This window comes from Candoia aspera, chromosome 2 (genome assembly GCF_035149785.1).
Source record: "Candoia aspera isolate rCanAsp1 chromosome 2, rCanAsp1.hap2, whole genome shotgun sequence".
Lineage (NCBI taxonomy): Eukaryota > Metazoa > Chordata > Lepidosauria > Squamata > Boidae > Candoia > Candoia aspera.
Genome location: NC_086154.1, coordinates 14,254,359 through 14,270,218, shown reverse-complemented (window position 1 = coordinate 14,270,218; position 15,860 = coordinate 14,254,359). Strand labels below are relative to the sequence as shown.

General features: G+C 43.4%; 1 protein-coding gene across 1 annotated transcript; it reads right to left on the bottom strand.

Moving 5' to 3' along the window:
* Nucleotides 1-1,171: 1,171 nt before the first annotated feature.
* LOC134489906 (vomeronasal type-2 receptor 26-like) lies at nucleotides 1,172-15,353 on the bottom strand. Its single transcript, XM_063292778.1, has 7 exons — nucleotides 15,136-15,353; nucleotides 13,322-13,613; nucleotides 11,021-11,230; nucleotides 10,400-10,481; nucleotides 8,472-8,590; nucleotides 3,399-3,525; nucleotides 1,172-2,064 (listed from the first exon to the last, which is right to left on the bottom strand). Exons 1-7 carry the CDS (start codon nucleotides 15,351-15,353, stop codon nucleotides 1,172-1,174), a joined length of 1,941 nt encoding a protein of 646 aa, XP_063148848.1.
* Between the last annotated feature and the right edge of the window lie 507 nt (nucleotides 15,354-15,860).

Here is a 15,860-nt window from a genome sequence, read left to right as displayed (position 1 = left end):
GGTGGTGTTTTTCCTTCAGCGTTGGAGGTGCACAAATGCCCTTGACTTCTTCCCCAGCAGGATGCTTTCTGTCCCTCCCTCAGCTCTGTCCAGTGTCTCCCTTTGGGCTTTGGAAGCTGCCTGGGTCAAGAAAAACCTTCCTCTGCCCTCGAAGCTTTGCTTTTTTCCCTTGATTGATTATGCGCCATCATGTTGCTGTCAATCAATGAAAAAAGAAGGATAAAAAAGGCAAGTTTTGAATGAATAAGACCAGGGCTTAATGAATAAGACCAGGGCTTAATGTCAAAATGATGATGACATTTTATCTGCTGTGGTGATAATTTATCTGATCTGGTTACAGGAAATTGATTAATGTCAATGAATATCATCCTAATCCTACCTGATAGGTAGATTGAGAGAGAGTAAAGATTCTTTATTTCAAAAAAGATGATCTAATGCTATTTCTGTTTAATTATTTAATTATTATAATTGAGAATTCACATGAAAGGAAGAGAGATTTCTTAGAACACACAATAAGGTCTGTAATTCTAAGCTGTTATTTCAATTTATTTATTTATTTATCGAATTTGTCACCACCCATCTCTTCCCAACAGGAGGACTCTGGGTGGTTCACATCAAGATAATCAACAAAACAATAGACATACAATATAATTACAATATATAAAAATGCCCTATATAAAATACAATTACAAGTAACTAATAAAGGTAAAGGTTTCCCTTGACGTAAAGTCCAGTCGAATCCGACTCTAGGGGGCGGTGCTCATCTCCGTTTCTAAGCCTTGGAGCCGGCGTTGTCATAGACACTTCCGGGTCATGTGGCCAGCATGACGACTCGGAACGCCGTTACCTTCCCGCTGAAGCGGTACCTATTGATCTACTCACATTTGCATGTTTTCGAACTGCTAGGTGAGCAGGAGCTGGGATTAACAACGGGAGCTCACCCCGCCGCGCGGTTTCGAACCGCCGACCTTCCGATCGACAGCTCAGCGGTTTAACCTGCAGCGCCACCGCGTCCCTTACAAGTAACTAATAACTATAGATAAAAATGAAGTCCAGATGGCAATGATCCTTACATAGGATGAGCATTTTGGGCACTAGCCATCCCCAGGCATGGCTATTTTAACTATAAACTACTGAAAAATAGGGAGGAAAATCAGCCTTCCTTATTGTTTTACATCATTAAATGTTCCTTTGTGTTCATGTTTGGTCTCAGAATAATGATGTAGCATTTGGGGACAAAGATGCAGCCCAGTAAGCCCAGGCTGGAGGCCAGGATGGAGAAGATCTGCACAGCCACCATGTATTTCCCCTTAGTGCTCAGGTAGGTGGGGACAAAGGAGAGCCAAACACTGCAGAAAACAAGCATGCTGAAGGTGATCCACTTGGCTTCATTGAAGCATCCAGGCAGCTTTCTGGCAAGGAAAGCCACCAAGAAGCAGATGGCAGCCAGAAAGCCCATATAGCCCAGTGCAGAATAGAACATGGTAACTGAGCCTTCATTGCACTGCAGCACGATGTGTCCTGCTTGGGAATGCATGTCAGTGTCTGGGAATGGGGGAGAGATTCCCAGCCATATCATGCAGATGCCCACCTGGGCCCCAGACCAGGACAAGACAATGGAGTAGGCCAGACTCTTCCCTAGCCATTTCCTCATCCTGCTGCCTGGTTTTGTGGCCAGAAAGGCCACCACCACCATCATGGTCTTGGCCAGCAAGGAAGACACAGCAACTGAGAACACAACACTGAAGGTGGTCTGTCGAAGAAGGCAGGTCAGTTTCCGGGGGCGACCAATGAATAGAAGGCAGGTCAAGAAGGAAAGGAGGAGGGAGACCAGGAGAATGTAGGTGAGGTCCCGGTTGTTGGCTTTGACGATGGGGGTTTCTCGGAATTTAATGAAGATGCCCAGAACCAAGCTGGTGGTTAGGGAAGAAGCAAGGGCAATGAGAGCCAAGATGAGACCCATCATTTCTTCATAGGATAGGAAGCTTACAACTTTTGGGACACATTGATCTCGCTTCTTATTTGAATGCTGGTCATCTGGACATTGGCTGCAACTGTCTGTATCTGAAAAACACAAGCCATTGTTCTTTAGCTAGTAATTTATAATATCTGTGGCTGTAACATCATGAAAAAACCAATTTAAATCAATTATTAGTTGATGGTGTTATGTTTTTGACGGTGATGAACTGAGAGAATTGTCTTGGAGAAAATGTATCTATGCAGTCACTAGGAGTTGAAAACAACCTGATGGCACATAATCGTCCATCAAGTGAGAGTTTTTATGCTGGAAGAGGAGAGGAAATGTGTTGGCCCAGATTCTGCATTATCTGGCTAGGACTAAGAAGGTTACCAAAAAGAGAAGAGATAATTCATGTGGGACGAATGATCAGTGGGCAGTAATAAGGAGGTGCTATGGGACATGCAGCTGAATCTGAATGGGAAGTCGAAAGAGAAGCATGGCATTGTCTATGAATCCTACTATGGGCCTCGTGTTAGCCTGCCTGAGCACAATTGCACTTGGCCATTCTGATCCAGGAGAAATCCTCAAGAGATCAGGGTCAGATCCTGTGCAAGTCCTTTCCAAGGGGATCTGAAGAAGACTAAAACAGCATGCAACCCTCTTTTGGAAACAAGACAGCAACTACATCTCCATCCAGAGCAGCTTTTGAATCCACTGGGTGAGCCTGGAGAAGATTTGGCTTTTGAGTGATTCCAAAAGAGAAGCACTGTATGTTCCTCTGAACCATCTCTTTTGAAGGTATTGCACCACACCATTCTATGAAGTAGACCTCGATCCCCGTGGTTACCCCGCTGCAGCCTTCAGCACTCAGCGGAACTGAAAGCTTGGTCTCAAAATTGAAAACTGATGGCATCATTAGAAGCCCAGTCTCGACCTTAGGGCTAGATGCGTTTGGTTCCAGGCTTCCCCTGAAAACCTGGAATGTGGTATTCAAATGTTCTCTGAATGTTACTATGAAACTAGTGTGAAAGGTGAAAGGTCCTGTGGGCAAGCACCGAGTCATGTCTGTCACTTGGGGGGGCAAACCGTCCCGCTGTATGGTCTGCCAAGAAAACGTTGCGAAAGCGGCGTCCCCCCAAAGGGTCAGACATGAAACCAGCACAATACAATAAATAAGGCATTGAACACAAGGGGAGAAATCTTTTATTTTATTTTTGGAGTGAAAGAAATAATGCATTCCAGATATAGTTCCACTGCCCACCAGTTTCCTGACTGTTTTTTTTTTAAAAACATTTCTTTGTGGAAATAAGGACAAAGAGATGAGGTGTTAGGACTAGAACTAGCAGGAAAGCAGCACCTGCAAAAAACACTGCCCAGAGGAGCAACAGTGAACTTGCCCTGCATCCTCAAGTCCCCTCTCTGCCCGAGAGCCACTGACCTTCTTGCCTGGCGATCGTTCCTTCCATGCACGGAGCACAGTCGTAGCAGCAGTCTGGGGCGCCTTCCCTTTTGAGCTTGGTGTATCCTGGAGGACAGCTGTCCGAGCACCTGGACAGAGGCGCCTTCTGAACATGGAGGACAGCCACAGAAACATCGAATTCAGTTCCATTTGGGGGGAGTCAGTGTTGGTATTATCAGGTTGTGATGCAAGGAGCAAGCCATAGAGGAGCCAAGTATCCATGGTAATTAAGGATTGGCAGGGTGAGAAGGTCAGACTTAATTGTCCTCAGGTTGGGGTGTGGAAAGGATGACCAAATAAGAGCAAGCTGCTGATTGCCTGGGGGAACTTGCCTGGACTTGCCACCAGAAGGTTTCAGCTTCTGTTTCTGTTTAGCCCAGCTCAGCAGCCCTCTCGTTTGCTCAGCCCCTGTGTGCATGTGTATAAGCTTTTAAAGTGACTATCTGTATTCAAGGACTTTGCCTATCCAGGGCTCTGGATAAGGAAACTGTTTTATGTTCTGTGCTTTGTTTAAATACAATTATTTTTGTTGAAATGCCTGGTGTCTTTTTTCTGATCGCTCGGGCCAAACGCTTTCCAGTACTCTGCAACAATCGATAATCACCATAAAAGAGAAGCAGTCAAATAAAGAAGAAATAAAAAAGAAAAAACACATCTGAGAGCATCACCTGGGTTGACCTCCTCGATTTGCATGAATATGATTCTAATAAAAGTCTATGCAGCCTAAAGCTGAAATCGTAATATCATTTCAAAGTAAATCTACAAGCCTTCCGAGAGCTAAATCCGAGATCTGGGAAAGGTTTGTGGAAACTAGAGCGTTGAACTAAAAACTGCTGCACTGGTCAAGGGGGAAGCATAAGTCCTTTTGAGATATGTGTAGACTTCCATTGTTCCTCTGTTGTTGACATGGCTTTGGTCAGCGAGTGAGAACAGTCAAGGGGTGTTGGTACCCACCTCACTTGAAAGGTAGTCTAGCAGGACCTGACAACATCTGAAGGAAAGGAGTCTGACTGCTCTGGGAGAAGAGCTTGCATGTAGGAGGAATCTGGTTGCTCTGGGAATTTTACTAGATAAGGACAGACAAAGCAGACCCTAGAACAGCCTTTCTCAACCTTTTGACCCTGGAGGAAGCCTTCAAAGATTGTTCAGGCCTCGGGGAACCCCTGCACATTCAGGCTCAAATACAGGCCAGATGTTACAAAAGTATTATACTCGTTTCATGTGTAGGCCTGTATGTATGTATGTGTTCTTAAACTAAAAATAAAGAATGAAACGTATCTCTTTAATGTGAAGCTGCCCAAATTTGAAATAATTTTTTCAATAAATTGTGGTCTCCCAGGGAACCCCTACGGACCGCTCATGGAACCCGAGGGTGCCTCAGAACCCTGGCTGAGAAACACTAGAATGTTGGTAAAACCCACAGCAGATTAAGACATGGGCAGGGATTCCATAGTCCATGTGCCACGAGGGCAGTCAGGCAGCAGAGGAGATTTTCTTCTCATGAGCCCTCTAGTGCAGCTGATGGCTGGACATTAAACTGAGCTACTGTTAGAGCCTTTCTCAGTTTGGAAACTGTGAGAGACTTTCAGGATCTCGGAGGGGAATTGATATTGGGAATGTGTTTGTATCACTTGTATACGTTTTTTTTTCTTTGGGGTATGTTGGTGGAAGGTATTATTTGGGGACCTATAAGACAAATTTAATGAATGTGGCAGAGAGGGCTCAATTAATTATTGGGATGAGGGAAAATATTTAGTTTAAATTTGTTTTTGGTGAAAAACTGGGATTGAGAGGTTTTGAGTGGGGAAAAAAAATAAGGGGGAAGGTTGATTAGTAAGATTGATTGATTGATTTGCTATGTATATATTTGCTGCAGAGAGTTGGAAGTCATTCTTTATGTATCTTTTTTATTTCTTTCTACACTTTTAATTTTTAATTTTTTTAATTTTTTTAATTTTTTTTTCAATCTCTTTTATCTTTTTATCTAGAAACTCCCAAAGAAAGAGAAAACCAAGAAGGCAAAGTGGCTGTCTGCTGAGACACTAGAAGCAGCCCAAGAAAGAAGGAAAGCAAAAGGCAACAGTGATAGGGGGAGATATGCCCAATTAAATGCAAAATTCCAGAGGTTAGCCAGAAGAGATAAGGAATTATTTTTAAACAAGCAATACGCCGAAGTGGAAGAAGACAATAGAATAGGAAGGACAAGAGACCTCTTCCAGAAAATTAGAAACATCGGAGGTAAATTCCAGGCAAAAATGGGTATGATCAAAAACAAAGATGGCAAGGACCTAACAGAAGAAGAAGAGATGAAGAAAAGGTGGCAAGAATATGCAGAAGACCTGTATAGGAAGGATAACAATATCGGGGATAGCTTTGACGGTGTGGTCAGTGAGCTAGAGCCAGACATCCTGAAGAGTGAGGTTGAATGGGCCTTAAGAAGTATTGCTAATAACAAGGCAGCAGGAGACGATGGCATCCCAGCTGAACTGTTCAAAATCTTGCAAGATGATGCTGTCAAGGTAATGCATGCTATATGCCAGCAAATTTGGAAAACACAGGGATGGCCATCAGATTGGAAAAAATCAACTTACATCCCCATACCAAAAAAGGGAAACACTAAAGAATGTTCAAACTATCGAACAGTGGCACTCATTTCACATGCCAGTAAGGTAATGCTCAAGGTCCTGCAAGGTAGACTTCAGCAATTCATGGAGCGAGAATTGCCAGATGTACAAGCTGGGTTTAGAAAAGGCAGAGGAACTAGGGACCAAATTGCCAATATCCTCTGGATAATGGAAAAAGCCAGGGAGTTTCAGAAAAACATCTATTTCTGTTTTATTGACTATTCTAAAGCCTTTGACTGTGTGGACCATAACAAATTGTGGCAAGTTCTTAGCGGTATGGGGATACCAAGTCATCTTGTCTGCCTCCTGAAGAATCTGTATAACGACCAAGTAGCAACAGTAAGAACAGACCATGGAACAACGGACTGGTTTAAGATTGGGAAAGGTGTATGGCAGGGCTGTATACTCTCACCCTACCTATTCAACTTGTATGCAGAACACATCATGCGACATGCTGGGCTTGAGGAATCCAAGGCTGGAGTTAAAATTGCTGGAAGAAACATTAACAATCTCAGATATGCAGATGATACCACTTTGATGGCTGAAAGCAAAGAGGAACTGAGGAGCCTTATGATGAAGGTGAAAGAAGAAAGTGCAAAAGCTGGCTTGCAACTAAACCTCAAAAAAACCAAGATTATGGCAACCAGCTTGATTGATAACTGGCAAATAGAGGGAGAAAATGTAGAAGCAGTGAAAGACTTTGTATTTCTAGGTGTGAAGATTACTGCATATGGTGATTGCAGTCAGGAAATCAGAAGACAGTTAATCGTTGGGAGAAGAGCAATGACAAATCTCGATAAAATAGTTAAGAGCAGAGACATCACACTGACAACAAAGGTCCGCATAGTTAAAGCAATGGTGTTCCCCGTAGTAACATATGGCTGCGAGAGCTGGACCATAAGGAAGGCTGAGAGAAGGAAGATCGATGCTTTTGAACTGTGGTGTTGGAGGAAAATTCTGAGAGTGCCTTGGACTGCCAGAAGATCAAACCAGTCCATCTCCAGGAAATAAAACCAGACTGCTCACTTGAGGGAATGATATTCAAGGCAAAACCGAAATACTTTGGCCACACAATGAGAAGACAGGACACCCTGGAGAAGATGCTGATGCTAGGAAGAATGGAGGGCAAAAGGAAGAGGGGCCGACCAAGGGCAAGGTGGATGGATGATATTCTAGAGGTAACGGACTCGTCCCTGGGGGAGCTGGGGGTGTTGACGACCGACAGGAAGCTCTGGCGTGGGCTGGTCCATGAAGTCACGAAGAGTCGGAAGTGACTGAATGAATAAACAACAATCTAGAAACTATCATAAAGCTGTTTAAAAAAAGAATGTGTTGTAGGCTGGGTGCACATACTGGGCTAAAACATGATTCCTCTTAATCATGGCTTGTTGAACACAACATAAATAGGGTTGTCCAATCGCATTGCATCAAGTCATGATCCACAGTGTAATGTCTGTGTTCATGTAACACAGACAACGGAGACCACCAAATCTTCCCACACTCTGATGTGATGGATGACTCCACCTTTGGCCAGGCTTCTTCAGCCCTGTCTTTCCCCCACTTGGTGTTCTGTCTGTCCTACATAGCGGTCACTGCAACCGAGAGTACGGTATCTAGGCATGCTACATGCTTATTGAGACGTTTACTAGGAAATGTATCAGTGAAGTCCTTGAAGTCATCCATGGAGGTTTTTTTTTTAAGTCCTGCTGAGCAGCAAAGAGTTCTGAAAGCCAGACATTTGGAGAGTAGTCCAGAAAAGCAGCTCATGAGTCTTCCTCCGTGTGAAGAAGAAGTGAGAAGGCCAAATACCAGAGGCTTTCCTAGACTGGACCATGGTAAATACCTTCCTGGCTATGCTCTGGAGTAGGACACAACACTGCCTCTTGCACCCTAGACCTCAGTGAGGCACAGTAGCTATGACCCCACTAGTGTCCTATGCGTGCTGCTGAAAAAGTCTACTTAAATAGTCTTGTGGGTGGCATTCAGGAGGGCACTGAAAACTGAATGGTTCCAGAAGAGTTGTACGTTGCTAGGGAGTTTTTAGCCATCTTTTATCATTACGTTTACTATATTGTTTTTTACTTACTGTTGTTGTTGTTCTTGTTGTTATTATTCTTAATATACTTATTATTTTTCCTTGGTTTACTCTGACTTCATTTTATTTTGTTTAAAATGTTTAAACAATTCACTGTGTTTTAATATTGGTATATTTTGTAATCCAACAAGATTTGCCTGCACTGTGGCTGGAAAGAAATGGGAAAATCAATAGATAAAATAAGATAATTACGCATAACGTCTGTGGAATTAATGGGGCTTTAGATTCCATTCTTGGAGCAAATCTGCATTGAACTCCGAGGGATTTATTCCTCAGCAGGCATGTGTAACAGCTGATAAATGGTAAGAACCCCAAAGTCGCAGCACCACCTACCTGACTGAATGATGTTGGCCACATGATGGCACTTTGGTTGATAGAGAGGCTGACTTCTGAAGAGGCCCCTCTTTCTACTCGCCCGACTTTTACTCCAGCAGAAGACTTGTTGGGAAAGACTGCCCAGTGCAAGATATCAAAATCAGCAGCGGGATCTCCGTTCTCATCCAAATAAACACCATCCATGGAAAGATTGTAAAGCTGGAAATTTCCCAGGAAAGGATGAAGCTAGAAAGACATGGAAAAGCCCCCCTGTATCTTATACAGTTCCATTTCAGCCCTAATTCTTTGTTGAACATACTAACAACAAAAATATATTAGACTGGTATGAATAACTGGACCATTTCAAGTCAGTGCCTCTGCCTGTAAAGAGCTTCAAGATCTTAGAGGGAGTCTCTCTCCTTCCCTTCCTCCCAAAGGAAGCTGGATCTTGTCCAGATGTTTCTTGTGAGGCTCCTGAAACAGTTAATTCAACTCACAATCTTGTTCCACAAAGCCAAAAGTCAGCTAAAATTGCATTAAGAGGGAAATATCAAAAAGATAAATAAATCTCATCAGGTCTGTGTTTGGGATCCCATGAGATCCTCTTCATATTTAATGCTTTAATATCTTTCCTAAAAAATCTTATATGTAATATCATGATGATGCCTCTGGCCACAAAAGCTTGCTGCAGAGGGATCGGGCCAAAAATTCACTCTCCCTTCATTCTGCACTGCTGGTCTGTTTCTCTTCTTTCCTTCTTATGGCATCTCTCTCTCTCTTGATTACTCCAGCTTGCTTGGCTTTTCCACTTGTTCTCTGTCTCTTGGACATGCACCCTCTTTCTTATTTCCACCCTTCACTCTCTCCTGTTGTCGAAGAAAAAACTAACCAGGGGGTGCTGGTGTGTGGTCTCTCCACTTCAGCCTGTGCCCTGCACTGCAAGAGCTGCCTGTGAAATAAGTTATTTTTAAAAAAAAAAAGTTAACCAAACAGATGTCTAGGATTCTTGCCTGAGACTATTAACCCCATGTAGGGGAGGGACTAGGATGATGGCTGAGCAGTGTCTGATGAAGGACTGATGAGGAATCATGCGGAGAGGTTCCTGCTGCCAGATTGCTTTTTCTGTGAAGACCAAAATGGCCCCACAAGGCAGTCCCAGCATCCAGCAGAGAGGGGTATGCCCCTGGCAGCCGAAAGTGGGCAAAGGGAGCAGGGCAGGTCCCAGTCTCTACTGTCTTCTCACCACAGCCACCAACGAAGCATCACAAGCCAGGCAGAGAGGAAGGCTGGTGATGAGAGAAGATGGAAAATTGGTCTTTTCCATCAGACCAGATCAAGATGAAGTTCCACAGGATCAGCGTTGGCCTAGGAACTGTGGAAAGGTCGCATCACAAGTGTATGGCCCTAATTTATTGATTGAGTTGACTTTCTGGCCACCAGAAAGAAGATGTCTTGATGGTGTGCTTAAAAAAGCAGTAAGGATCTTAAAGCTGATGTTCAGGGGTCAAGTGGAGGGGGTCCGAGTTCCTGCTAGAAGGTGCTATGAAGAAAGATAGATCTGAAGCAGGAAAAACTGCTTTCAATTCAGAACACAAAGTCATGACTACCCTGGCTGAAAACCAGAGAAGACCAGGTTGGGTGATCGAGGGAGAACATGAGGATAGCTGTGCCATCCTGGTGCTTATACAATATACAAATGGGAAAATGCTGTCACTATAGCGGTATCGCTTTTATGATACAGGATCCCAGACCAGCACAGATGCTTCCATTTCGGAAGATTCAGCAGGAGAATCTGTTTCTTTCCCCAAACTTCCTCATCTGATCAGAGCAAATGCTACAACAGGGCAACTGCTGTTCAAAACGTAATACACACAGACACACCCTCAACCCTGACTACACACAATTAAACACCAAGGAATTGAAGGGGAGCATTGATGGAACCTCACCTGCCACGGCTGTAGCACCTGGGGTGTCCGATGGTCTCCAACCCGCCTCCTCCTCCTCCTCAGTCGGGCAGAAGAGGCAGCACTGAGGACCCAGGACAGAGCCCACATTGCTGTAGAAACACTGGAGGCATCCTCAGACAGGATCCTTGCAACCATATCCTGGGGTGGGAATTCCCAGTTCCCTTTTTCTAAGCATCTTTCCCAAACTTTCTTGGACATCACAGGCCTTGAATAGGAGCACTGGAATGCTGCCTCCCCATATCGCTGGATAGCAGGGTAGTATGAAACAAAATCATAATATTGTGTCCTTTTTTCTGCCTGGGTTAAGAAGGATAACAAAAGATGTTGATGCTGGAGATCAAGCATTTGGTAAAACACTCTCAAACTGATGTCTGGCAAAGCTGCTGCAAGCCACACTTTTCCCTCAAACAACTTATTCATCTTCTCAATATATTTTAATACTATTACTAGTGTTACTGTGGCCTGAAACTCCACTTGACAAACAATTATTTTTACTTGATGGTTCCTGAAATATCGAAGCATTTTTTTCGGAACTTCTGAGAATGGAACATTTTTTCCCATATTCGGTGTCAAGATGCTTTCTGAGAAGGCAATGCAAACTCCTTTCTTGGTGGCTAGTGGCACAAAGGTTCTCCTGAACTTTTCCCCGTTTTCATTGTCCGGAGCAAAGAGGCCGATCCATGTCCATCGGAAATGCAGCAGCAGCTTGACTATCGCCAAGTGAGGAGGTTCTTGTTTTGGACTCAGCCGGTAGAAAAAAGGAAAATGCTGTTTACGCTCAGGAATGTGGCTGATAACACCGTAGCTGATCTAATGAAAAAGAGAAAAGATTATTCAGATGCTTAAATCTAAGGGCTTTCACAGCTACTGAGCTAACGTTTCCAGAAAGCAATAGCCGCATGAACGGTTCCATCTCCATTGCTGAACATTCTCCTGCTTCTGTCATCCCTGTTGATATCCTTCCTGGCTAGGAAACCCCTGTTCTCCTTGTGGCTGAAGTCCATGGTGACCCCTGACCAACACCCTCTACCGACATAAATTAGTATGGGCTCATGGACATGGTGCTCAGCGGAGACCTTTAGTGCCTGTAGGAACCCCTACTCACTCTGCAGATCACCTGTAGCTCTTAGCACAGAACAGATCAGGTGCTGCAAGACAACAGATTGGGAGTTTTTAGTTTTAGTTTTCCACATGGTGGATCCGGGTTTCTCAGTAAAATAGGGGGAGATCGCTGTTTCCTAATTTCTTGAGAAAGTGCCCCAATCCAATTACATGCTGAAAGATATCTATACCCCTGCTCTAGCCATCTGTCCAAACTTACCTCCTTCTCCACTACAAGCCCCATCCCATCCTAGGGAGACAGATTGGTAATTTTCTTCACTGGCAGGGAAATCTACCAATCTCTCCACCTTAACGTTCTTCTTACTAAACTATTGGGAGAGCACCAGCCTCATGTACAAAGGAGAGTGGAGATCAGCTCTGGGGACAGAGAAAATTAATAGTGACCTCCTTTGGGCCTTAAAGCACATTGAAGTGGCTGGCTGGCTGTGCCCTTATCTGCTCAATGCCTTTGTATTCTTGGAAAGATTCCTTGCGTCCACTTTGTCCATACACAGAGTCATACGGTGTTATTAGTTCTCTCCCCTTGCTTTTCATCCACTCCGGATTGCAGCCAACCACAACTTCCTTGGTCTTCTGCTTTCTTCTGACCTGTGAAGGATTCTTCCTTCAGGCATTTCAGTCCTCATTCATTCTTCCTGTGAAACCCCCTGATTTTTTATCATTCCCTTTAGTATTCAGTCCACACGCATTTTGCACCCATCCATTCTTATCACACACATTTCTTTGAGACCCCATTCTGAATGCATTCCACTGGCTTTTTTGTTTCTCCTGACATGTCCAATTCTCACTGTCCTCCAACAGTGTGAGCAGAGTAATATTGACTCATTCTTGCTGTTGGAAGTCCTGGCAAATCCAGCATGCCTCATTTGCATGGGAATTAGCATGTGAATTAAGTTGTCCCACAATGCAACTCTGAGGAAGCTGTTTGTTGCCACTCCCAGTTCCTCTCTCTCTTTCCCCTTCTTCCACCACTCAGGCAGGCAGCATGGATGCTGCTCTCCATTCATCAGGGCCATATGCTCAGGCCTCGATGAAGGATTCTGCCCCTTTCTTCCACACAACCAAGCAGCAAACTTCCACTCTTGGCAGCTGTAGGGCTGAAGTTTTAGGGCAAACTAAGTGTTTAGAAAGAAAAGAAGGACAAAGGAACGTCATCTTTTCCACCAAAATGGATGTAACAGAACAACAAAGAATAAAATCAGTAAGATTCTTTTTACTTCTTAACCTAATCTGTCCAAGCATGTGATTCTTTATGCGTGGGGTGGCTGAATGTGTAAGATCAATAACCTGTGTTTCTCTGACATGCTCATTGAAGCTATTCTAAGATAATATTCTTTTTCTGTGCAGCTTCTCAGCTGTGTTATAAGCTCTGCTCCATTTCAGTGGTTCTAGTAGGCCACTAAACTGGCTTCACTTGCAACCAAGAACATTCCACTATCTTATGAGAAGCTTTTTGGGACTGCAAATTTCTCCATCCTTCTCTTGCTCTTTTGTCAACATTCAGACTAGATAGACCAATTTGTCTACTTGCCCTAGTTGTTTCCGTGAGGAAAGCCTCTTTGTTGTGAGTCCAATTCATAGCGGAAGGTCATGAGGACAGGGTATCGTGTCCAAATCCGTGTTGTGTACCAGTGTCAGAATGATCAAAGTAATACTATTTCAGGTCTTTTAAGATCTACCATCTGACTCCAACTTTGGTTTGTGCTACCAAAGAGTGCCACCTTCTGGACACATCTAGAGCATTTCTCAAATGGACTTCGCTTCTATTTGTATTCATACCTGTGGGATTTTGTAGATGCTCAGCATGGCTGAAATATGATGAAAGAGCTCAGAATCGGTCCCTTCAAGAAACGCCAAGACATTTGTTCTTCTTCCACAACTGTAGTTTGGGGTGTTCTCCTGCCCCATAGACAGAAAGTCCATCATGGCCTCGTACATCATTCGGGCGTTGAAATAGTTCTCATAGATGCTGTAGCCCAGGGAGATATTGTGGAGCAGCCTCGGACTCTGGTTGATCTCATGAATGGCAAACAAGAAAGGCAAGATGTGGCTGGAGCGCAGATTCATGAAACTACAACAGAAGAGATATCAATAGATTTTCCTCTTCAGTCTATAAAGAGAGGTTTTATTTCCTGGAGTTTTACTTTAAAGATATCTGGCCCTGATGAATTAAAGCTCTGACTTAGGAGCGCTCTGAATCATCTTGCAAGATATTTGGGCATTTTGCATTTTCTTTGTTGCCTGGAATACCCATGCTGATTGGAGAGGAGTATAAAAAAAAAAACCATAAGAATCAGGAGACGGATTTGTGGCCCAGTTGCACTGTCTAGTAATTTCTTGCTCTATGTTCAACAACCCAGATAGTGCTTCTGCTTCCTCAAGGCACGTCCACATACAAACCCACACTCACAGGCAATATCAAAATCCATCACTCTTAGCATGTTGTGAAAACAACGATTAGGTCTTGAGCTACTTTCGGTAAACCTGTCATTGTAATGCTTCAAAACACCATCAAACGTTCCTGAGACTGTCTCTGACATTTCTAGATATACACTTTCTACCTTCAAGAAAGCAAAGAATAGCTTCCTCACTTGTTGATCACACACAAATCTCTTTCAAGACAGCAGAAACCGCCTGATGTGAAAAGATGACTGGGGTAGAATGGGATGGCACTGAATTCCCCACAGGAAATCAAAAGCAAGTCCCTTCCTCAAGAGCTATTAAAGGACATCATTCCCCCCCTTCGAGGTGAGGTCAGCCCCATCCCTGTTAGCCTTTCGGAAAGCCCTGAACATGTGGATTTTCCAGCGAAATTCTGGATCCCACGGGGACCCTGCGCGATGGTTGAATTGTGCTTAGATGGTTGTTATTTTCCTGAAATCGTGCTTTTTATTTATTTTGATTATGTTTATTCTGAGGATTTTAATGTTTGTGACATTGCTTTAATTGTTAATCATACACCACCCAGAATCACATTCCAACGAGATGGGCAGCCGTATACGTTTGCTAAATAAACAAACAAATCAATTACTAAAGTAACTGCATAGCAGGAACAAGCTTTTCTATGAGTTCCCTTTGATACTGATTCCAAGCCAATCATTTACTTAATACTTCCCTTTATTACTGTATATTCTTTAGTCTAATTATTTTTCTTCCAGTTTGACCAGATAGCTATGGATAGGAGACCAAGATTACAGTCTCTTCTTTCCCACAGCATAAAATGCTATTGAGTTAAATATTTTTATTAGTGTAGAAGTCTTGAAGGATATCAACAGAAGTAAAGAAATGCCCAAGAAATTAATCATATGGAAATCCGATGTTTGATGGTTGTTTCCCTGTCATAATCTTAGCACACTGCATGCACAAGATACCTTTCCCCTGGACTGGAAATTAAAGGTGTTCCTTTTAAAAGTTGGGAAGCATCTGGTGTTGATGCTAGTCCTTGATGAAGAACCCAAAAGACAAAAAGTGGAGGAGAAAGAATAGGCTGCTTGAAAAAGGGCAGGAATTGGGAAATGGGAATCATTTCCTACTAGAAAGTCATTGGAGAGTGAACACCTAATCACTAGAGGCACATACATGTCAATAATTACCTTTTGAATTCATGGCTTGGAGGCATTAAGAATTCATGTGGTTGAAAGGCAGCATTAGATGTAGATATGATCCCACCGATCAGGTAGTCTCCTGGCTTGTAGAAATTGCCCTTGTATGTCCTCTCAGTTATCACACTGAATGGACATTTGTTCAACAGAGTCTCACAGGGAAGATGGGACAGCAGCAGAAGCAGGGAGAGCAACACTTGAGATGCCATGACGGTGCTGTTTGCTATAATTCTCTGTCTGAGGCACAAGACAGCTCTTCCTTGGTCCCAGAGCTGGCTGAGGATGAGGAAGAATGACTTAGCAACAATACAACTGCACTAAAGAAGTGTCCTTTATTGAAGATGGTCCAGCTTGGCGTAAAATCTCAACACCAAGAGCATCTTCTGCTCTCAGCAGTGCAGGAGGTAATTATGGATCAGATGTTCAGGTTTCAGATATGAGGAGTGAGCAAGTATTTGTCACAGTGGTTTCAAAAATTATTGTGATGACGGTGATGAAATCCCTTAAGCTTTGTTACCATCACCATGGTTTCTATAATTAGAAGGAGAATTGGGATTCATTGTTGCAACATAGGTGTGCAGCTGGAGAAAATATTGTTGTGTGACTCATAGACAGTTTTAGTTTAGGAGTCAAGAGGGCAAGAATTCAGGAAAGTTTGACTGCCCTTTACTTAAGAAACTCTATCTTGAGATGCGAACGATTGTAATATGTTAAAC

What these genes read in the sequence shown, in the direction of transcription:
- LOC134489906 (XM_063292778.1), bottom strand. Translation starts at nt 15,353, where the DNA reads ATGGCATCTCAAGTGTTGCTCTCCCTGCTTCTGCTGCTGTCCCATCTT. An exon ending in CACTAGCCACCAAGAAAGGA is followed by an intron (nt 10,482 to 11,020) that starts GTTTGCATTGCC and finishes CTGGGTCCTCAG; the next exon opens with TGCTGCCTCTTCTGCCCGAC. An exon ending in GGCCAACATCATTCAGTCAG is followed by an intron (nt 3,526 to 8,471) that starts GTAGGTGGTGCT and finishes CTCCATGTTCAG; the next exon opens with AAGGCGCCTCTGTCCAGGTG.